Raw genomic sequence first — 23781 nt, 5'->3', positions numbered from 1 at the left:
GCGTGTACTCCAGCAACCATCTTGTGACCATGTAGCAACCTTTAATGATAGTAGAGCAGACACAACAGAAGGAGTCTATATCCTTGATGACAAAGGAGCTGCCTACCAGTCCTAGACTAATTCATAACTTTTTTTCTTTTCTTTTTTAAATTGACAAAAACTGTAAATATTTATGATATACAACATGATATAATCCATAACTTCATGTGAGAGAATAATCTTTATCTGTTTAAGCCTCTGTTATTTTCTGCCAAATATAGCAGTCTAATCCTAATTAATATTATAGAGATTTTATAGAGCATAAAAGTGCATCAGTGGTAGAGTGGAATTGAATTGTACTAACATTAACATATGCAAATTCAACAATGTGTGTCTGGCCTGGCAAAAGGGAAAACTTGAACAATCCAGGTAATTTCAGGAGCCATACGATTTTATTTACACCCATATTAGCATGAGCCTCATTTTGAGTGCCTGTCATAAAGCAATACTGTATTTTGCAAAGTTCTCTGTTACAGTAACAAGAGAAAATATTGGCTGCTATCATTTTCCATCCTAGCTCTTCCACCTGCTAAATAATGACCTTTGAACAGATTTGATTTTCATGTGATGCTGTGACTTTACAGCCTAACCCAAATATAATATGAAATTCCACTGTTTCTCCTTTAACCCTTTTATTTTTTTTGGCAGCTGGCCAGTAAGAGGATCTGAACCCTTGACCTTGGTGTTCTAACACTGCACTCTCACCAACTGAGCTAAGCAGCCAGCCCTCAATTTTTAAAATTTTTTTGAGATATATTTACGTATTTAAAGTGTACAATTCAGGCCATTTCCTGTTTCCTGGGCTGTTGTGTGTTGGAGTCTGGCGTGATGAAGACCTCTGTGCTCTTAGGTGGGTCCTTCCTCCTTTCTTTGTTGTTTTGGAATTTTTCTGGGCTTGAACCAGCAGTGACTTCAATGTGTTCTAATGACTGATTGATAGCCAGAATTTTAAAAAGGCCCTCTGGTAATGACACAGAACTTAGAATTTGGTAATGATATGCTACACCTGGGACATAACTGTCCCGTAACAAGGATGCTGTCATTGAACTATGAGTTTTCTTATCCTGTCATTTATTGTGGGATCAATAAAATTGTGTTCCAAGAGAATGATGTTGTCATATTATCTCAGATCAATTATAGACCAACACTGGATATCACCTAGGAATTTCAGGTGATTTGCTTTGTAAAGAGGCTTAGATTTCCATCTCTGGTGCCTTTTGGAATGAATGAGTATGATGTCAATTCCTTGAGTGATAGCTCCCAAGGAACAAAAGAAGGGCAAGTCATCAGCTCCCTCACAAAGTAAAATGTGTGAACCTAATTTTAGTAGTGCTATGAAGGAACAACTATCCATGAATCACTCCATCAATAATGCCTGTATTGTGACTTCATCTCTTCCCTAAAACATAGGAGCAAGTGGCACATACTTGTCTGGGAGCCAGTACAAATAATGGTGTTATTCTATCTGTCCAAAGATGAGTAGCAATATCAGTTACCTATTTAAATACCTCTTGGAATTTCAGATACTGTATATCTATAAAGCAATGTTTAAACTTTTTAATGAGTTAATATTAAATGAAACTGCCATTCTGACTTTGTATGTGAAGTCACATTCATAATAAAGCTGATACTGTATGAAAAAAATAAAAATAAAAAATAAAGTGTACAATTCAATTATTTTTAGTATATCCATGGAGTTGTGCAACTATCACCACAATAAATTTTAGAACATTTTCATCACTCAGAGAACTCCCCACCACCACCAGCCCTAGGTAATTGCTAATCTACTTTCTGTCTCTACAGATTTGCCTACTCTGTATAATTCATGTAAATGGAATCATATCTGTGCTCTTTGTGATTCGTGTCTTCTATAATGTCTTCAATATTCATCCATGTTGTTGCCTGTAACAGTACTTCATTACTTTTAGTTGCCAAATAAAATTCCATTGTATGGATACACCATACTTTATTTAACCACTCATAAATTGGTGGACATTTAAGTTGTTTTCATTTTTTGGCTGTTATGAAAAATGCTATTATGAACATGTGTGTACAAGTTTTTGTGTGAACATGTTTTCATTTCTCTTGGGTACACACCTAAGAATGCAACTGCTGTGTCATATGGTAACTGTTTACCATTTTGAGGAGCTGTAAAACTGTTTTCCAAAAGCAGCCACACCATTTTATATTCTAATCAGCAGTGTACGATTGTCCCATTTCTCCACACCCTAACTCTTGTTATTACCTGTCCTTCTGATTACAGCTATCCTAATAAATAACAAGTGGTAATTCTTTGTGGTTTTGATTTGCATGTCCTTGACAGCTAGTGATACTGAGCATCTTTTCACATGCTTTTGGCCATTTGTACATCTTCTTTGAAGAACTGTCCATTCAGATCCTTTGCCCATTTCAGAAAGACAATTTCTGATTTCAGTTTTCAGAGTGTTAAGTTTTGTACTTCTTTTGTCAAATTTATTCCTAAGCATTTTATTCGTTTTAATGCTATTATATACAAAATTATTTTCTCAATTTCATTTTTGTTCATTGAAAATGTATAGAAATACAGTTGATTTCTGCATACTGATCTTATATCCTGCAACCCTGCTGAACTTATTAGTTCCAATATGTTGTGTGTGTATTCCTTAGAATTTTTTATATATATGATCACATAATCTGCAAATAGAGATAGTTTTATACTTCTTTCTTTTCAATTTGTATGCCTTTTATTTTCTTGCTTAATTGCTCTAGCTAGAAATTCTAGTACAATGTTAAATATAAATGGTGAAAGCAGACACCTGTTCTTATGGTCTGCCTCTCCCCCTGAGCAAAATCTCTAAACCACTGCTCTAGAGGTTGGGCTGGGAACAGTGGTCTTTCTCTTGGAGTGACACTCCTGCTTTATAAGCAGGGTGCTAGATGGAGGCATTAGCCTCTGGTCTTTTCAGCTTGCCTCTCCTGGTATTAAACCTCTGCCCCATGAGTGAGCTGCAGTAAGCATAATTGAAGACCCAGTATTCCCAGTCTGCAGCAACTGGGGTAGAGCCTCTGCCCTATGAATGGGGGTAGATGGAAGAACTGAGCCCTCACCTCTTGACCACACTTATCTGGAATTTAGCCTCTGCAATACAGAGCTGAAAGTGTGAGAAATGCTGGCAGCCCATCTTTCCTGGGAAGATGCTATCTGTAGCCCTTGACTGGGAGCTGGGAGGAGAGCAGCAAATCGTTCCACAAGTACCACAGAAACTTGCTCTTTTTAATGAGATTTAGTAAATTTTTTTAAACATATGTTTCTTCATTTGCTGTACAGTCTTAGAAAATTTCCAAAGATATTACTTTTTTTGTTTTAATAATTTTCACTAATTATGGTTGTTTTACTGGAGAATGGGTCTGCACAGCTCCTCATATTGCCATTGCAGAAGTCATTGCTCACTTAATTTTCATGTCATTTACTGTTATTTACAGGCCAATTCTCCATTTAAAGCAGCCAGTCAAGTAAAAAAACATGGCCATTCTTGAGAGCTCTAAATTTTACTCCTATCACAAATTATAGAACATTTGAAACACCAGTCTATTTCAAAAAATACAAGAAAACTAAGGAAATTGCAGCTCTAATTATATTTCTTGCATGAATTTCTAGGTTCTTCTACTCCTGCCAAAAAAGCATTTGCATGTGACCAGAACCAAAAAATAAAAATAAAGGCAAAAATAACTCATATATTTAATCATAATTTTGTAATTGGCATATTTCAAGGGAAAGCATCATTTTTTTTCTTCTAATTTTAAAAATAAAAATTGCAAAGCAGTGACAGATTGTTGGAAAAATATACGAAACAGTAAAAAATAAAGAGTGAACTTTTCCTTTCTTTTCTCAGTAGCCACCACTATTAATAGTTTGGGATACATGGGGTTTTTATGCATATTTTAAAAACACATGGATTCATATCTTGGGGCTTTGTTTTACTACAAGAAAGGGCAAAGATTATATACTGTTTTGCTATTTGTGTTTTTTCACTCACTATATAATGGACATCCATGCCTTTCAGGTACCTATATATAAAAGAAGTTTTTCATTATTATAAACAATCCTGCAGTAAGCATCTTTGAACAGACAGCTTTGAACTATATTTCTGTAGAACATAGTTGTCTTACTGTAATTCCTGAGTTAATGGGCATCCACATTTTAAATCTGGATATTGTTTGCCATATTGTTCTCTAGAAATGTATCATTTTATAGTTCTAACAGTATATTAAAGTATTCTTTTCCCAACATTTTCAACAATATTGAATATTATTAATCTTTAAAAATTTTTGCCAACCTGATAAGTTTACATTTTACTTTTAAAAAAAATAGTTATATTTCACTAAATACTAACGTAATTTGAGCATTTTTTCATATGTTTGTGTTATGAACTGAATTGTATTCCTCCCAAAAATTTATATGTTGAAACTCTAACCACCAATATAACTATATTTGTAGATAAGGTCTCTAAAGAGATAATTAAGGTTAAAGGAGGACATAAGGGCAAGATATGACTGATGTCCTCATGAGAAGAGAAAGAGACATCAGGGATCTGTGTATGCACATGCATGCACACACACAGAAAAAAGATTTTGTGAAGATATAGCAAGAAGGCATCCTTCAACAAGCCAAGGAGAGAAGCCTCAGGAGAAACCAAACCTGCCAACACCTTGATCTTAAACTTCCAGCCTCCAAAACTGTAAGAAGATAAATTTCTGTTGTTTAAGCCACCCAATATGTGGTATTTTGTTATGGCAGCCCCAGCATACAAGTGGCCACTTCATGTTTTTTCCATGAACTACCTATTAATATTATTTGCTCACTTCTACTGGGTTATGTTTTTCTTACTAACTCATAAGGCTTCTGAATACACAAATGATAACCCTTTAAGCCCCTTGTGAAAATATGTTCTAAATGTAAAAGATTTAAAATGAATCCAGAATCTTTGAGACTAGTCAGTACCCATCCATATAATTGAAATTATGAATGTATACCGACACATCTAAATTGCTCTTCCACTGTATAGAATTTTCTCTCAAAATACCCAACCAAATTGGTACTTGACAGAAGAATCACAAAAAATTATCCCTCAACTCATTTGAGACTTGTCACAGTTAAATAGGTCAGTACAACAGCAAATCAATTTGAATTAAATTTTTAAAATAAAGCAAAATAACTTGTTTTTCTCATCTCTTTAATTATATATTTTTTTCAGTAGTCCTTCTTTATTACTGAATAGTATTCTACTGTGTGGATGGACAGCACCACAATTTGCTTATCCATTCACCTGTAGATGGGTATTTGGATTGTTTCCAGTTTAAGTCTTTTATGTCTTTAATTCTATTTTACTTACTACAATTCCTCCATGAGACATACAGAGGTTCTCCTGGTTCCTGATGAAGGTTGATGTTATCCCATAACAGCTGAATATACACAAGTTTGCTATCCTGGGACAGAGATGACAGAGGAAGCTAAAAGAGATCAACGCAATGTTTTAGTGTCCCAACACCTAGCAAAGCTTGACTATATAAAACAAATGAGTTCTTTCAAAACTCTGCACCTAAAATTCTGAGCAAAATTTTTAATTTTTATTAATGTCTGATGATAAATGTCCTTGTTATTTTCTGAGGTATAGATTTCTCCTTCTGACTTTCAAGGATTGGAATGACAAAGCTGATAAATGAGGTGACGGTCCCATGAAAGAGTAATCACCATTATACAAAGTTTAAGATGTAAGACAAAGTGCAAGATTTTCTACTGTCTTACCAGATAATTTTGTTTTACCTACTACTACTTAAAAGAGTCAGTCAAACTAGAGTTTATAACATGTTAAGGAAAGATTTTGTTGTGCCCCAGGTGTATGTTTGGAGTCTGGGTGTCTAAAATAAAGGAACTTTAGGAGCTCACTGTGTCCAGTAGAATCAGGGATCCCAGCACAATAGAGTAAGGGCTTTAGAATCATACAGCTGAATTGTGATCTCGGTTCTCCATTACTTATTGGGTATATGACCTTACAGAAATTACTTCTCTAACTTTTAATTATATCATCTTAAAAATATGGGTATTATGAGTCCTTTCAAATGATGTTGTTGTGAGAATCTCAGCTGGGAATTTGACAGTTCAGAATAAAAGCTACTTTTTCTAGCCACTCTTGCAGGTAGATATGACCCTATAACTAAGTTCAGGCCAAATGAACATATGTGGAAATATTATGTACAAGGCTGGCTGGTTAGCTCAGTTGGTTAGAGCATGGTGCTGATAACACCAAGGTTAAGGGTTCAAACTTTGTACCGGCCAGCTGCCAAAAAAAATAGTTACGTACAATTCCAGGAGCTGTCCCTTAAGAAAAAAGACATACCCTTCTCCATCCATTTTTCCCCTAAATGCTGGCTGGAATGTGGATGATAGTCTAGAGGGAGAGTAAGCCATCCTGGACCAGAAATAGAACTTGGAAATGGAAATCATGCACCAAGCAAAATAGGGAAGAATCTCAGGTCCCTAACACTGTATCATCCATCCCTGGACTGCCTATCCAAACTTTTAAGTGAGAGAGAAATAATCCTATGTCTTGTTAAGCTACCCTTACTGTATATTTTTGGTAGCTTGAAGGTAAGCTTCATCTTAACTGATACCAATGTAGTATAAATATGGAAGTCGGTGCCCTACCTGTACACCTTCATTACAATGTTCAGATGTAAGGATAAGTCCTGGCAAGTTACTAGGAAGGTCCAAACGTCGGAAATACCAAACGAGGTTCCAGAAAATGATAGGATGTTGATTGATGAAAGAGGATGTATGAATCACCTGATCACCTTCATTTTCTAGCAAAGATTCAAGTTCTTTACGAAGCACTAGAGGACTCAAGTAGGGCACAGAAACAGGGGGAGGATTGGGCCTTTTTCCTAAAGGATCCTTTAAAAAAAATACAAAAAGTGAATATTATCTGTTTACTTCTGTATGGTTAAGAGCATTCCTCAATGAGTTTATGCTTCTCTATCTATCCTTTTTAAATCAGTTATTTCAGGACCATTGCTAAATGCAGGAGAACACATTAATGAATGAAAATCTTTAAAAAAAAAAAAAAAAGAGAACAAAAGAAAAAAACAATCTGAAATACCCTTAAATTAAATCATTACCAGGGAAAATTAATAATCCATATTTCAACAGACCCTATAAAATAAAGTTTCTCAAACCAGCCAGCTACCCGCCCCCCCCCCAAAAAAAAATCATGTTGATAAGAGCAGTGGGCTATATGCATAACTGATTTTTTTTTCAATTTCTTATAAGACATATTTGCATTTCAGATGTTTTATAATGATGATACCAAAAAATGTGTGACCTTATCTTCCTCCTACAAATCTGAACAAATGAGCAAATTTTTTATGTTAAATTTTATAATTTTATGTTAAATATTATAAAAAAATTTTGTTAAATAATAAATATGTTATATTCTTTGTTGACTCCTTTCAAAATTATACTTGTTTTTATTACAGTTGATTGTAACAAAAACTGAAGGAATTAAAGTTTTATAGTTCAAATTAATTAAGGAATGATTTTTGAAAAAAAAGAACACCAAGACTTTCTAAGTTATGCATATTATAATCAGAATAAAATGTTTATGACCAACATATTGACAATTAAGTACCCCTAGTGCCCAAATACCATTTCCCTCTAAAAGGAACTAGAGTTTCTTGAGAAATGGCTGATTCTAACATAAGCATGAAACATCCTGTCATATAAGAAAGCAAGTAAGTTTTTAAAAAATTACCAAAAAGCTACTAGAGTTATGTTAAAAGGACGAATAAGCCAACTTGTAGAGGCTTCTAGCTGACCAAAGATGGGATAATATAAGCATTGATAAGGATAAAAACAGCAATGGATTTAAATGTTTAAATTAATGAGTTCATAATACCCTATTCCCCCAAATTTTGGATCATCTTAGAGAATTCTAGTAGCTCAACCTTTTATTTTGAAAATTGCTAAAAAGGAGATGGCTGGTTAGCTCGGTTGTTCAGAGTGTGGTGCTGATAACACCAAGATCCAGGGTTCAATCCCTGTACCGGCCTTCTGCTAAAATAAAAATAAAATAATAAAAATAAAAACAAAAACAAAAACAAAAATAAAATAAAAGTAATTGAGAAATCTCATTTGTGTATTGTGGGATGATGACTAGGGGGAATACATTATTTTAGAAAAAGAAAAGTTGGTAAATAAAAGGAAAGAATTAAGCATTTATCCTGCCTTTCCAATATAAATCGCATCTTTAGAAAACCAAACAGAAGATGCAGGGAAGTTTCTATTTACAGATATACTGTATATGATAAAGAAGAAATGACAAGATTAGACTATCATCATCTTATAGTTCCTAATGAATTACTTAATCTAGGCATTGAGCCATACATAGCTACTAATTTCACAAATATGTCTCCTACTGGGAGGAATATACCACCATGAAGTTGTCTTGTAAAAATAAACAAGCAAATGAACAATAAAACAAAAACCTTGAATCTGATCAAACTTCTAGATTCACATACCAATTTATAGGGTTATAATCAGCATAATCTGGATTGTTGGAAACTCTAGTGTCTAAAGGACAAGCAACCTGGTTTTATCAATAAATGAATTGCAACTAATTACAATGCATGAATTTTATTTGATCCTGACTCCTCTAACTAAAACACACACACACATGCATTTGACATTTTTAAACAAATAGAAATATGAACAGACTGAATAACTTGATATTATCTGGATTTTTTTTTTTTTGGTATGTTAATGGCATTATGATTATATTTTTTTTTAAGTCTTCATCATTTAGAGAAACAGATCAAAATATACACGAATGGAATATCTGGTGGAATATATTTGCTTCAAAATAATCTAGGAAAAGGAAAATGAATGAAGGTACACATAAAAGGAGAGTGGCCATAAATTGACAATTACTGAAGCTAAATACTGGGTCAAGGGAGTCATTATACTCTTCCGTTTATTTTTGTACATATTTGAAATTCTCCATAATAAAAAGTTTTAAAAGTTCTTTGTTTATTGGAAAATTCTTACTATCATTTTTCATGTGATTAAAACAAGTCTACCACAAAATAATATGTACTGTTCTAATAAACATTTACATGAGTACACAGTATAATTATAGCACCGCTACATACCACAACTCCCTGCAGACTGTTCGGAAGACTAACTGTTGAAATGCCATGAAATGGCCGCTGGGAAAAGTCAATATTTTGCAAGGGGCCTCCGACACTGTGACTTCGAGTCAAAGATACGTTTCGCTTTGGTAAACTATTAGGTACAGATGAAATTTTCATAGTTTGGACATCTCCACTGGCTTTCTGTATTTCATCACTTTAAAAAAATGAAGACATGCTGTGTTAGAGCTGAAAAACAATCTAAATCTGCAGAGCTAGAGTATTTTCTACAAAGAATCTTGAGTCTACTAAATATATCTGAAAAGAATCAGTATCACCTTTTAAGAATTTAATTTTCTTCCAGCATTTTTGTAAAACTGGTCAGAAGAACAGGGTGGAGTGGATGACTCTGGTGAGGAGTGGGAAGAGGACATACGGTAGATAACAGGTATTATTTTAAAAAGACAAAGTGCCCATTTGCTTTATTCAAACATTGTTTCATCTTTATGAAAACAGAGTCACCTACAACGATACTGCATGCATATAAGTACAGCAGAGTCACTGACAAGTATTTAATCTCTTCTACCAGGCCAAGATCCACCTAAGGATAGAGACCAAATCTTATTTATTTTTTTACGCTTAGTGCTTACCATAATGCTTAGCATACAATAGGTTCTCAATAAATATTTGATTCAATCAATATTTAGGAGTACAAGGGTACTTCCAAAAGTTCATAGAAAAATGGAATTAAAATATAATAAAAATCTTTCCAGGAACTTTTTGAAGACCCCTCATAAAGTATATAATTCACAGAAAAGAGAATACTTCTCTGGGAACTGGCAATGACTACACTAAAGAAAAAAACATTCTCTACTGTTGAGAAGCTCATTTTGTAAAAGACCACTGTAAAACATTAAACTTAGTTCAAAAATACTTTATGAACAGATTAATTCATTCATTAGATATTTAAACACTACATGGTAGTAAAAAATTAAGATTAAATTTTTAAATGCCAGAACTTAATGCTACACAAGTCAGGTTGTCTATGAGATGAAATTTTTACAAGAGTACCCAATTTATTATAAAGAGTTCTCTCTACCCTGTGGTACCTTGGTTCAACTGCAGAGCTTGTTTCTTCAGTTATGGTCTGGTTATGTTTTGGAAAATCCATAAAGTTGATCAAGTCAGTTTCTACTAAACTGGATACAGGTTTGTGTTCCAAGGGTTCACTTGTCAATGGAATATTGCCACTTTGTAAACTGTCACCAGAGGTACTTGGTTTCATGAAAAAGCTAAATATAGAGTAGTCAAAATAAGAAAAAAAAGCCTTTAAAAATCCTTGAGTCCTCTAAATTCCTTCCTATTTATAACTGCTTTATGGTAATACAGTCATTAATTAATTATACACTCTATAAGGGAAATACTGCCTCTTTCAAACACAAACATACACACGCACTCCTATTCTCATTTTATCTTCCCCTCCCTCCTATCCTAAACTTTTCAAATGAAAGGTCTGAAGTAGTCCAATATAAGATCTTTTCAGATTTTGAGAACCATTAAAGAAAGCTATGAAGAGAGAAAGCAAAATATTTTACTAATTTCCTGAGTCAAAAAAATAAAGAGCTGTAGCAGTAGCATCTTAAGATGTATTAACATAATTATTTATAATACCCTTTTTTTGCTTATAAATCTCCATTTTGTCCCCAGTCATTTCCTCTTTCTTCTATTCATTATACTTTCATCTTATCTTTCTCCTCCTCCCTTTGGCTGAGGGGAGGGCCTTGAAAGAAATATTAGAGAATTTTCTGAAGTGACAGTAATGTTTTGCAGTGCTTTGACTTGCACAAATGTATGCATTTACTCTTCAAAAGGTATGTTTAAGATCTATACATTTTATTGTATGTAAGTTTACCTCCCAAAAAAACTGCAAACTAATACTGAACTCTAGTTAATGATATGCATACTGAAGCCTTTGGGGGAGAAGTGTATTAATATTTATATCTCACTTTTAAATGAATAAAAATATAAAATGGATTGATGGAGGGACAGACAGATATGTGAAAAAGCCAGTTTAGTGAAATGTAAATTGGAGAATGCAGGGGTGAATATTTGGGTGTTCACCGCAAAAAAATCTTTAAACTTTGTTGGAAGTTTGAAATTTTCCATAATGAGTGGATAGGGGAGATTTAGTAACGCTCCTTTATACCCAATTACAAAATATAAAATAAGGTACTCATCACAATAGCTTAAACAACACAACTAACAAAAAGGTACAGGTCTTATGGAGAATAATTTAAATCTATATTAAAGAACATAAAAGAAAATCTAGATTGAAAAAGTCAATTTTCCCCTAATGCAATCTCAATGAAAACTCAGGTGGATTTTTCTGTTTTTGAGGAACTCATTCTAAAAGTTTACAGGACAGAATAAAGAAAAAAAAAAATCCAAGAGAGGGAACTCACCCTACCAACCAGAAATAAAACAGAGAGTAATAAAAATACGGTATTAGATAAAAAGAACAGGAGAATGCAGAAGGAGAGTGAGGTATACATGGGAACGTGATATATAATAAAGCTGACATCATGTATCAATGAGGAAAGGATAAGTTATTTAGTCGATGATACTAGGATAATTGGCTTGCTAAAAGGAGGAAAGTAAAAGCTGGATCTCTACCATCAGATATAAAAGTAGACTACAGTGGATTAAAGATCTAAATATCAGAGGTGAAATATAAAGAATGTTCAAGGAGAAAATTTTCATGTCCTAGGAATGGGGAATAACTTTTAAAATAAGACTCCAAAAATACAAATCATAAGATGGTTAATTAATGGATGATGACATCAAAATAACTAATTTCTCTTCAAGGAATTAGTATCAAGAATATTCAAGCCAGTACCAGCCAGCAACCACAAAAGAAAATGTAAATACAGAATATTCAAGTCAGTGATCAAGAAAAAGAAAGCTCAACAGAAAAATAGGCACAAAATATAAGCAGGCAATTCATAGAAAATGCTAGGGTAACTAACAAGTAATGAAGAGATACTCAAACTTACTATTATTGAGAAATATTTAAACAAAAACAATGACATACCACTTTATACTCGTTAGAACATAACAATTAGAAAAGTGATAATGCCAAATGCTGATAAGCTTGTACAGAAATAAGAATTCTTGGATATTACTTGTGAGAGTATAACCACCTGGAAGCAATCTTCCAATGCTTACTGAAATTATGTATGAAAATGACTCAAGACTATTTTTTGGAAAGAAACCACTTCTCAAGTCCAAAAGGGGACATATATTTTGCAGTGCACTGCATCACTGCAGTGATGTTTGTAGTAACAGAATTGTAAGCAACTGAAATACCCAACACTTAGATAACAGATAAATAAAATGAGGTATTAACTTCTTGCAGGAGAAAAGGAATACACTAGATGAACATATAGTAATTCAGATTGACTTTAAACTGAGTAATAAAAAGAAATTGAGATTTTGAGCATTATTCTAATTAAGTATAAAAAAAGTAAAAACACATAATCACACAAAACAATCCTACATATTTTATATGGATATACATTAAATGACATATCACACACAGCAGAGTCAATGTCTTTGTTGAATAAGGGAATGAGAGTGGGAATGGGGAAGGAGGATAAATTAAAGAGGGCCCTTGCACATACCAATGGTAATAGTGTGTGAGTAATTAGAGTATGATTTGACTCAGCTCCACGCCTGAAGCTAAAAGAAAAAATAAAAAGGAAACACCTCTACAATTGCAATTTTATTTTTAAAGCAGCTAAAGGCAAACAATAATATATAGTCCATTTGCTCCATAAAGCAAATAGAAATATTAAGTATAATTATTTAGGTCAGCATACAGTTATGCTGTATAAGCATATACCAAACTCTCAATGACTTAATGTCGGATTATACACCAGCTAGACAACTTCCTAATTGCCTAGAATGTGGGCATTCCACTGTATAGAGCACTACCAGAAAGAGGCTATATGTTAAGAGAAGAGTTACAGCTTTTTCCCCCTTTTTTCTTCTGGAAGACATGATTAAGGACATGAAGGCAGAAGGTTTGATATAGTACCTAACATTAAGAGTTTTTAATTATCTATAAATAAAGTTTGGTTCCAAGAATTAACTACTACTGAAAAGCCTACTTTAAATAAAATGGAAAAATAGTCTCCTATATTAATAGTATTTTCTACTCAAATACTGAAGATGAAAGAGAGAAAGGAAAGGCAAGCCTAGAGCATAACGTGAAAATTTTAGTCTTCCCCCAGGAGTCATGGCTTCTGGGGGCACCTAGCTCTTGAGGGAGCTTTTATAATACTAACCTTGCAGAGCCTCTCAAGTCTTTAAATTCGATATTGAGAAGAGGCAAGAAGTTGCTTCTACAGAATGGACAGGTTGTATTCAAATTTGAATCATCTGCCGTCCATCCAGCCATAATTTCTTCATCATAAACTAAAGCTCCACAAGCTCTACACTGTGAACAACTTGACATCAAAACCTAAGAAAAGAAAAATGCAGACACTGAGAAGGTCTATGGTGAAAATTAATCTTAACAGGCCATTCTTGTAAAATAAACATAGGATTTTATCTATTCTGTTAGTCAAGTCTTTGGAATTAACAGTTCTATTATTTCACCAGTAAACTACCAGTTAGTTCATTGCTTTACTTACATAAGACATCAAGCAAATTCAACAAAATGACTTATTTTATTATTCTGTCCACAGGGTATCACAGAATCCTGTTAAATGCCATTCTGAAATAAAAATATATTTCCAGCAACTTTATCATGGGCAGAATACAGAACTTTTACCTCCATTGCACAATTCTGATAGATGCTAGACATGCTGGTATTTTGAGAAGAACCATGGTCTGATTTTTCAAAGTCCTGTCCTTTCATGCCTCTAGGAAACGGGACTTCACCTAAATAGGAGTAAGCATCATAACACATTATGTAGGCAATGTCCCTATTCTTTGGAAATACATGCCAAAGTATTTAAGGGGGAAGGATCATGACATCTGCAATTTATTCTCAAATGATTCAGTACCAAAATATATGTGTATATATAGAGAAATAAAGCTAAAAATAGTTAATTAAATCTAGCTGGAGAATATATGATTGTTCATTGTACGATTCTTCTAACTTTTTAGGATAATTGAAATACTTAATAATAAAAAGTTGGAGAAAAAGAATAGAATTAAAATTTTTAAAAAATAACAGAGCTAAGAAATTTAAATGATATAGCCCAGGGATTCTCAAACTCTGGTATATATATGATTCGCCCAGAGAGCTGGTTAAAAATACACATTTCCAAAGCCCTATCTCACAAATTCAGTCTCAGAAGTTTTCTGAGGTTTGAACATTTGTATACATTTTTACACAGATTCCCCAGATGATTCTGATGCACGTTAGAGAACTAATGATACAATCCACAGATATATACAAGTAAAAATAAACACAGTAGGTGACTGTAGTACTTGTAGATTACACAAAATCAGAGTAGATACTAAGGTGTGGCTATTGTTAATCTATCAGATCATCTCAACAAATGGGGCATATGGGAGTGGGGTGAGTTAAAGGCATATAAATTAATACAAGGAAAAACTAAATGAAGAAAAGACAATCCTTCCCCTACCTGATGAATAATGCAGTTTTCCTACATCTCCACTGCTGCTGCTACTGCCAAGGCTTGTGTTGCTCTGGGTAAGTTCACTGGGGACCAAACCTGAGATACTCGTGTTAGGTGACACATTCTCCCCCAAAATATGGTCTTCTAAGCCCGCTGGAAAACTGTAATCTCTATTTGTTTCCTCCTTTAATTGAAAAAAATAAAACCCCACATACATAAATAATACCTTCTCCAATGGGAATATACTCACTCTACCCTTTCAGAACAAAACTCCTCTATAATCCTTATACAAATCATCGTCCCCATATTTTTCAAAACCATGAACTCCTTTTACTATTTGGAACTTCTCTTGCACACTATAACACATTCAAGCAATGACCTACAATAGTTTAAGAAAAGATTGTGTTATGCCTCAGGTGTATGTTTGTGGTCTGGGTCTCTCTCCATACTCAATATTTATTATAAAATAAAGGAACTCTAGGAGCTCACTGTGTCCAATGGAATCGGGGACATCAGTACAAGTAGGGAAGGGGTCAGACAGCCAAATTTACAGTCAGACAGCCAAACTGATCACTTGGCTCTCCATCACTTACTGGGTATGTGACCTTACAGATATTACTTAACTTCTCTAACTCTTCATTATATCATCTGAAAAATATAGATATGAGTCCTTTCAAATAAGGCTGTTGTAAGAATTTCAGCCGGGAATATGACAGTTCAGAATAACAAACATCAATATTAGGGGCAAAAAATCTCAACTACAGTAATTGTTGATGCTCTAGTTTAGGTAGAAAACATATCAATAATCAGCTTCCTTTTTGGTTTTTGTTTTAAGGACAAAAGATCTGTGTCTTCCTGGTTATAAAACCATGTTAAATAATTTTTAAAAAACTAAATACAGATAGGCAAAACAGGAAATAAAAAACTTATAAAATCAATAGCCAGAGAGTACATTCAAAATTTTGATATATGAGGGGTTTTCAAAAAGTTCATGGTATGATTTGTATTATCTTTTAATTCTGTTTTTCCTCGTATATCCTCTTGTCATTTTTAAATATACATACATAATCATGTAACAATTTTTTAGAAATTAGGATATTGTTTTTAAGGTTACTTCTCACGTAATTTATTTTAATGTCATTATTATCTTCTACATTATTTAAACCCTGTAAACTAAACTGTTTTACTGATGTACTACTATGGAGTTATTCAATCCCCTATTGCATAAACACTCAAAATGTTTTAAATCTTATATAAATTACCTTGATGAATTTCTTTAAGCTATTTTTACACATATCCCTAATCATTGCCTTAGATTAAATTCTGAATAAAAGTTACAAACATTTTATAAACTTTTTACTCATTCATTCCTTCATTTGCAAATATTTATTAGGTATACCCTATTTGCCTTTTGCCAGGCACTGCTACTGATGCCAGGGCTATAGCACTAAAAAGGCAAAATCCATGATTACTTGGAATTTATACTGTTATATATTACAAGCCCAAATACCTCTGTGGAGTTTTTTCTTAACACCGTTAGATAAAATTTCAAAAATAAAATGATTCGCTTTTTTTTTTTTTGTCATAATGCCAGGTTAAGACAATTTAGAAACTATTTTATTTTGCCTTTCCTTGGCTGACCTTGTAAGCTCTTTAAATACAAAATGCAGTTTGTCTTATAATACTCAATATTGAACTTTTAAATCAATTAATATTTTGCCTATAGGATAAAGTTTTCCTTTAAATGGTATACAAGTCTTATTTATCCAATTTCTTTTCTCCTGTCGCTACTTCTTTTTTAGAGTTTTAGCAATCTGAAATTGATTATCGTGAAAATACACGATGTTTTAAGCGCCCATGTTTTTTCACGCTATTCTCTCAGATACACCCTTCTGCCACCTTTATCACTTTGACTAACCCAAAATTTCAAATTTACTCTTCAAGTGCCAACCTTAGATATCACCTGCTTTGCTCTTTCTGGGCAGCCCCCTGAGCCTCTTTTAATATATTCCTCTTCAGTATCTTCTCCTAAGATGTTGCTTCTAAGGCATGGGCTCCAGAGCCAGTCTTCCTGACTTGAAAATTAAACGAATATGAGGGTACTTCAAAAAGTTCATGGAAAAATGGAATTAAAAGACAATATGAATCTTTCCATGAACTTTTTGAAGACGCCTTGTATTTGTGTGTATGTGTATTCAGACTTAAAAGTAGATATATAGCTTATAACAGTACCTAGAACATACTTACTTACAATAATAGCAAACATTTATAGATATTCATCTTTTCTACTAAAGTACTCAAGTACTATATAATTCTTTAAACACAGAGGAGAAATCTTAATTTTTTTCTTTAAAACAAATAAGTAAAATTTCCCCACTTCCACTTCCATAAAAAGATCTAATGATTAACTCTACTTACAATGATTTTTAAACGACTTAATCATTTTTGTCATGCAGTATGAAGTTTATAGATTAAGCTGCAGAATGATATATATTAAGGAGATCACATACACGTAAAAGTTATTTAAAAAGTTAAGTGCTATGCAAATATGGCATTCTTATTAACTTCAAACAGTAATCATAAGTGCTTTCAAAGAAATAAACTTCATGTTTCAGTCTAGACTGATCTATGGAATAATAACATGGTCCTTAATATTCTATTTCTACATTATCAATTTCCTTACATATTTGTTCAAGTTTTTTCAAAAAAGAAACTAAATATGCGTAAAGTTTTAAAATATAAAAACCAAAGTTACCAGAAATCTCTAATAATTTATACATACATTTATACATATTTATACACACACACACATATATAAAAGATACTACAAACATTCCAATACCAGACAGACCACACACGTAAACCTTTCTTACCTCATCATCTGAGTAGTTGTAGGCAGATGCTACGGCTCCCCACATCTTACTGGCTACTGTCGCTGCTTGTTTCATACTAGATTTGAGGACATCTATCTTGGGCCCTGAGAGTATATTATCCAGCTTTAGTCCTGACAAAGAATTTACTACAGAGCCCAGTGAGCCATGTGGTGAAGAACGCACCAGTGCTGATAAAGAAGTTGAACGTTCTTTATGAGTTCGAGAGGGAGTTTGCTGCTTGAAACGCCCAGCAAAAGTTTTAGACCTGGACTCCGCAGGGGAGCTGTTTTCACTTTCAGGATTTTCCTGTGCTAGTAGACCATGATCTAAAGGTAGGCTTGACCTCCTCTCTAAAGGGTGAATAAATGAAGTGGTAGTGCCAGATTCTCTATTTCCTTCTTCGTGTAATTCCATACTAGAAGATTTACTACCCAGGGGACTTTTTAGATTCATGTAGCTTTCAATTTCATCAGCTAGATTACGTGCAATAACTGGAGAGAACATCTTATCTTCAGAATCAAGAGTTTTTTCTCCTGTACATTCAGTGGCTAAAATAGACAAAGGATCTAGTCCAGTTTCAACATCTTCCCTTTCAACAGCTTTAGCAACACCATATAAACTACTTCTCTTATTCATTATATCTTTGGATCCTGCTTTCAAGTCTCTGGACTCATTACTATTACTATCATTCTGTAGGCCATCATTTGTATCCTTTGTTGTAGTAGTTTCAGCTACATTACCATCACCCACAGGCTCTAGAAGCTCTTGGCTTTCCTCAAGCATCTCTAGCACTGGAGATGATCTGTGCTCAGAATCCCAAGTGCCTTCAGACACATGAGTCCTCATATCAGCTAGATAACAGCTAACATTCTCAAAGCTATGGGTTCTTGTGATGTGAAGTGGAGAAGTCTTAGGACCGGTCAATGCTGCTGTGAGAATCTTGGCATCTGCTCCCATCATGACAGCCATTTCACTTGAATTCAAATCTAAACTGCTCTTCTTAAGCAACATTCCTGCTCGACTTTCAGAACTAAAACTACAGCTTCTCTCTGGAAAATGCTTTTGTCTTTTTTCTCCTCTATCACCATTCTTCTTAAGACTAGTAACTTCACCAAAGACTGCATCTTCAATTGGAACTTGAGTAGAAAATAGTATATTTGATGTACTACCTAAAAGGGACAATAAAATGTTAACAATAAATCTCCATTTTCTGATGAAACTTTTATAAAAAATGTTTATCGCTCTTCTGATTATGAAAGTGAGACATACTCAGTCAGAGTAAAAGATGCAGAAAATTTAGAAGGTATAAAGAACACATACATGATCTTTAAAAAAAGATCATGCAACATATGCTGGATATACCTATACTGTTCACGAAAATATATCACATTTATCAACAGACACAGGTCTATTCTTATTTCTGACATTTTAAGAGTCTTACATTCAATCTAAGAGAAATATATTCTGAGTTAAACAGCAGACTTAAAAAGAAATAATCTCTTCTATCTTTGCTTTCATATATCCAATTCAACAAACACTTGCCAAGAATATTCTCTGCACAAAGCAAATTTGTAGTCATGGAGTAATTATTTATTTGTTATAGCCAAAGCCTTACTGCTCCAATGTAAAAGAATCCAGAATGTGGGCTGGCCAGTTAGCTCATTTGGTTAAGAGCACGGTGCTGATAACACCAACGTCAAGGATTCAGATCCCTGTACCAGATAGCCACCAAAAAAAAAAAAAAGAATCCAGAATGAAATGTTCAGAATTAACAAATTCTAAAGCCAATAAAATCTGAATAGTTAAAAATGTTTTCAGATACATTCATTCCTTCAGCAAAAATCTAATGCTTAATATGACCCACACTATGTGAGGTGCTAGTACAATGGCAAATAAAACAGAAGTGAATGTAGCCTTCACAGGGGCCAGTATTATTTGATCAAGCAGAGCAAAAATATGTCAGTGCCCTTAGAAATCTCCCCAGCTTTGGGGGAATCAGTCTTTTACTCTGTTATTATGCAATTTTTTCCACTCTAAGACCAAAAGTTATTTCCTATTTGAATCGTTATTAGAATTTAAGTCCACCTGTTATGGACTAAATGTCTGTGTTCCCCCAAAATTCATGTTAAAATCTTAATCCCCAACATGATAGTATTAGAGGGCAGGGCCTTTGGGAGATAATTAGGTCATGAAGGTGGAGCCCTCATCAATGGGATTAGTGCTTTTACATAAGAGACCCCAGGGAGCTCCCTTCCTTTCTTTCCACCATATTGGAACACAACGAGAAGTCAGAAGTCTGCAACCTAGAAGGGGGCGCTCACCAGAACCCACCATGCTGGTACCCTAACCTTGGACTTTCCAGTCTGCAGAACTATAAGAAATAAATTTCTGTTGCTTAAAAGTCACTGAGTCTGTGGTATTCTGTTACAGCAGCCCGAACTGACTATAACATTACCCATTCATATTTACGATTCTCACTTATTTTTTTTAAAAAGGATAATGATCTGGGAGCTTTGGGGGAAAAAGTTATCTTTGATAACATTTTTTAATCCTCCAAATTAATTTCAAGGTTCTTTTTAATCTTCCAAATTAGTACTAATTAATAATCATAATTATATCAATTAATCAAAACTAATATTAAGCATTTTAAAATATTTTTAAAGCTTTTTAAGCTAACATATTTTACAACTCCAAAATTTGTACCTGCTCTGAAAACTATTCCCAATATTTGAGAAACATATCTTTGCAAACATTACTGGTTCCCATAGTATTTCCAGGAATTTAGTGGCATATTTCATTCGATTTTAAAAAGAATTTGACTGTTTGATATTCTGGCCAAAGTCCCATTACCACCTTCTCCTTTCTTAATGGAATAAATCTTCCTAGATCAAGATATAATATGGAAATAAGATGAGTAAATTGGGAAGGAAACAAACCAGTCCCTGGACCATGTCCATTTCAATATGCTGAGAGAACTCTAAACCTCTGACGAAGAAAACAAAACTATGTCCTCCTTCTCCCCACCCCCTAATCCCTGCTATGGACAGGTTGGGAAAATGGAATACAGAACACACATATCAATTCATTACTCAAAAAACCTTTAGCCCCACCTCTTAAGCACTACCCAAAAAAGCATAATGAAATATACTTGGTATCACAGTAAATACAAAGAGAAAAAGCTTTAAGAATAAGGAGTACTTCTACATTGATTCAAGAAGCTGAATAAATTAATTTCTGTAAAATTATACAATAGATACATTTATTTACAGAGAAGACAGTTGACTTTAGAGAAGTAAACTGTAGCTACCACTCATGAAGGACAACGGGCAGAAACAAATTTCACTTCCTTCAAAATCATACACAGTCATCCCTTGGTATGCACAAGGGATTGATTCCAAGCACCCCCAAAGATACCATGATCCACAGCTGGCTGAATCTGCAGATGCAGAACCTTCAGACATGGAAGGCTGTACTTAGATGTATACCTTAAGGGTACTTGGAAGGCCTACAAAATAATTGAAAGTAGTAAACTCAAATTCAAGAGAGTGACACAGTTATTCATTTCAAATATTTAATCACAGATAAAAAGAGTCTCAGGGTACCTATAATGGGCCATTTTTCTTCCATTTCTCTTCAGTGGAAAGAATTACCCTGACACACATAAGCCCTCTGGGATTCAATCACATCACTGCCTCTCTGTTCTTGATGAGTACAGGAGGCCCTATGGTACTTTCTCATTATCTACAATGAATGTGACCAGACTGAGAATAGGCACTACAACAGGAAACAGCATTCCAAATAACAATTAAGCACACTAAATACCCCTCCTTTTTATTTTTTTTTATTTTTTTAAAAAGACGACCGGTAAGGGGATCTTACCCTTGACTTGGTATTGTCAGCACCACGCTCTCCAAGTGAGCTAACTGGCCATCCCTATATAGGGATCCGAACCCATGGCCTTGGTGTTATCAGCACCACACTCTCCCAAGTGAGCCACGGGCTGGCCCCCTTACCCCTCCTTTTTAAAATTAATACCTTCAAATAACATTCTTAACTTCTTTATAGGATTCCATTTATAGGATTCAAACTCACTTTCTGGCTCTTTAACATGTTCATTACAATTAAGTCAACAATTTGATGTCATTAAAGACACATATGTCTCTGTAAAAGTACATTTTAAATATTTAATAGCCAATATGTAAAGACTCACCAGAGCTACTTTTTCTGCTGTTGATATCAAATATACCAGATGGAACTTTCACAATACTGCTGCCCCATGCAGGAGGTTCAGTAGGACTCTGAGGCTCTAGACTAGGTTGTGAATGTTTTGCCACAATAGCAGAGACATCACACACCTCTGGAAAAAAATATTTAGATGTTATCATTCCTAATTTTGACAATATTAAGCAGAAACCATATATTGGTTTTTATATACTATATGTATTTTTCCTCCAAGGGGGGGAATAGATGATTATTTTATTACTGATTTATTATGTCTGATTTTATGCCATAAATTTCACCAATATTGACTGAAATAAATGCTTTATTTTAGCATTCAATAATCCTAACTTGAGAGTTCTTAAGTAAATCAATGAAGCATAAAGCATTCAGTTCTACTTCTCATTACATGGCAAGGAGGAGAGGCACTTGCTTCTGCATAACTCTGGAGCATAAAATAAGTAACATCATCAAAGAAAATGTACTTCTAAGTAAAAGAATAGGACGGACATCCTATTACCATAAGCCAAAGTATTTCTCCATATCTCCATAAAATGATAACAACAAATCATCTCCATCTCAATCAGTCCTATAAAAATCAGGGAAACCACACAGACCCTTTTTAACCTACCAATGAAAAATATCTACTAAGACTTATAGTGAAAGAGCATTTTAAAATAAAAAGAGCACTGGAATATAAGTTTTGATAACTCAAAGTTTAGTCCTGGTTCTGTCATAAAGTAGCTATGTAAATTTGGCAAATAAATACCTCAATGGGTCACACTGTCGTGCAAAATTAAGAGCTGACCTGCAGAGTCTCTAGAGGTCTCTTAAATTCTAAAATTCAGAGACTATCAAAATCTACCTTGTTTAATAGTATATATAGTATCTTATAAACCAGACCCTACATTTCTAAAAATTATCACCAATGTTATCAAATAAGATAAACTTTTAATTAGTACAACTATTTTTCTAAATAAAGCTCATAAATATCAGTACTTAACCTTCTGTTTGCATTTTTGTTTTAGTTATCAATTCTCTTGCTATTTGTTTCTCAGACATATGAATTTCTGCATCATCCTTTATAAGTTCGTCCTTAGACCCATAGCCTTGGTCAGACTGACCACCTGTTAAAAAAAAAACAAAACAGGATCACACACAAATATTTTCATATACTTATAATCATCTATAAAATATTAAAAGAAAATTCCACTGATCTACACAATTAAACTCAGCGAAAAGGAAGACAACAAAGTTCACAAGATACACAGAACATTTTAAAAACAATGATAAGAAGCAAAGAACAGTAGATGCAGAAACATCAAAGAGTAAACATTACACATTTGGAAACACAGAACCTTGATTTTTCCATCTGTAAGTTAAAGAGATTTGTACAAAATATTTTGAAAAGTCTCTTTTGGAGAGTGTAAAAAAGAAAAGATAATAAAACACACATATCAGCTTATTTTCGCAAAAAGATATACAAAAATGATAAATCAGAAAATGATGAAAATGGTTATCATGTGAACCTATGGATTATGTAAAAAAAAAAAAAAAAATCTTTTAAATGGTTACCTACAAGGGGTGAGGGAAAATAGGATAGAAGAAATAAAAAGGGAGGAAATTTCTCTAAGTATGCTAATGTATTGTTTTATTTTTGGAGATGTAATAAACTTCTATAGATTCAAAAAAATTAAATCAAGATAATTGGGGGAGGCTAAAATCAAATGTAAACAGAAACAAATGAAGCTAACTATATTCATATAAATAACATAACCACACTGAAAGGACCAGGGGAGGACTGATCCAAGTAAACTTTTGTTTTTTATTTTTTTCAT

The 23781-nt window shown here is 33.6% G+C and overlaps 1 protein-coding gene and 1 pseudogene across 2 annotated transcripts in view; one reads left to right on the top strand and one right to left on the bottom strand.

Annotated features, from left to right (window-relative positions):
• Window positions 1-23781, bottom strand: part of DENND4C (DENN domain containing 4C) — a 126892-nt gene that overhangs the window by 5424 nt on the left and 97687 nt on the right. For both annotated transcript variants that reach the window (XM_063081447.1, XM_063081448.1), the window contains 10 exons: window positions 22948-23070; window positions 21936-22082; window positions 17726-18894; window positions 14859-15036; window positions 14036-14145; window positions 13548-13723; window positions 10311-10493; window positions 9223-9418; window positions 6725-6970; window positions 5412-5529 (listed from right to left, as the gene is read on the bottom strand). In XM_063081447.1, coding sequence (XP_062937517.1) covers window positions 5412-5529; window positions 6725-6970; window positions 9223-9418; window positions 10311-10493; window positions 13548-13723; window positions 14036-14145; window positions 14859-15036; window positions 17726-18894; window positions 21936-22082; window positions 22948-23070 — 2646 coding nt within the window. The remainder of the gene's footprint in view (window positions 1-5411; window positions 5530-6724; window positions 6971-9222; window positions 9419-10310; window positions 10494-13547; window positions 13724-14035; window positions 14146-14858; window positions 15037-17725; window positions 18895-21935; window positions 22083-22947; window positions 23071-23781) is intronic.
• LOC134365054 (oocyte-secreted protein 4B-like) lies at window positions 868-1442 on the top strand (annotated as a pseudogene).

This window comes from Cynocephalus volans, chromosome 16 (assembly GCF_027409185.1).
Source record: "Cynocephalus volans isolate mCynVol1 chromosome 16, mCynVol1.pri, whole genome shotgun sequence".
In the NCBI taxonomy this organism is placed as follows: domain Eukaryota; kingdom Metazoa; phylum Chordata; class Mammalia; order Dermoptera; family Cynocephalidae; genus Cynocephalus; species Cynocephalus volans.
Note: the sequence above shows the minus strand (reverse complement) of the source record. Positions and strands in the feature narration are given on the sequence as shown.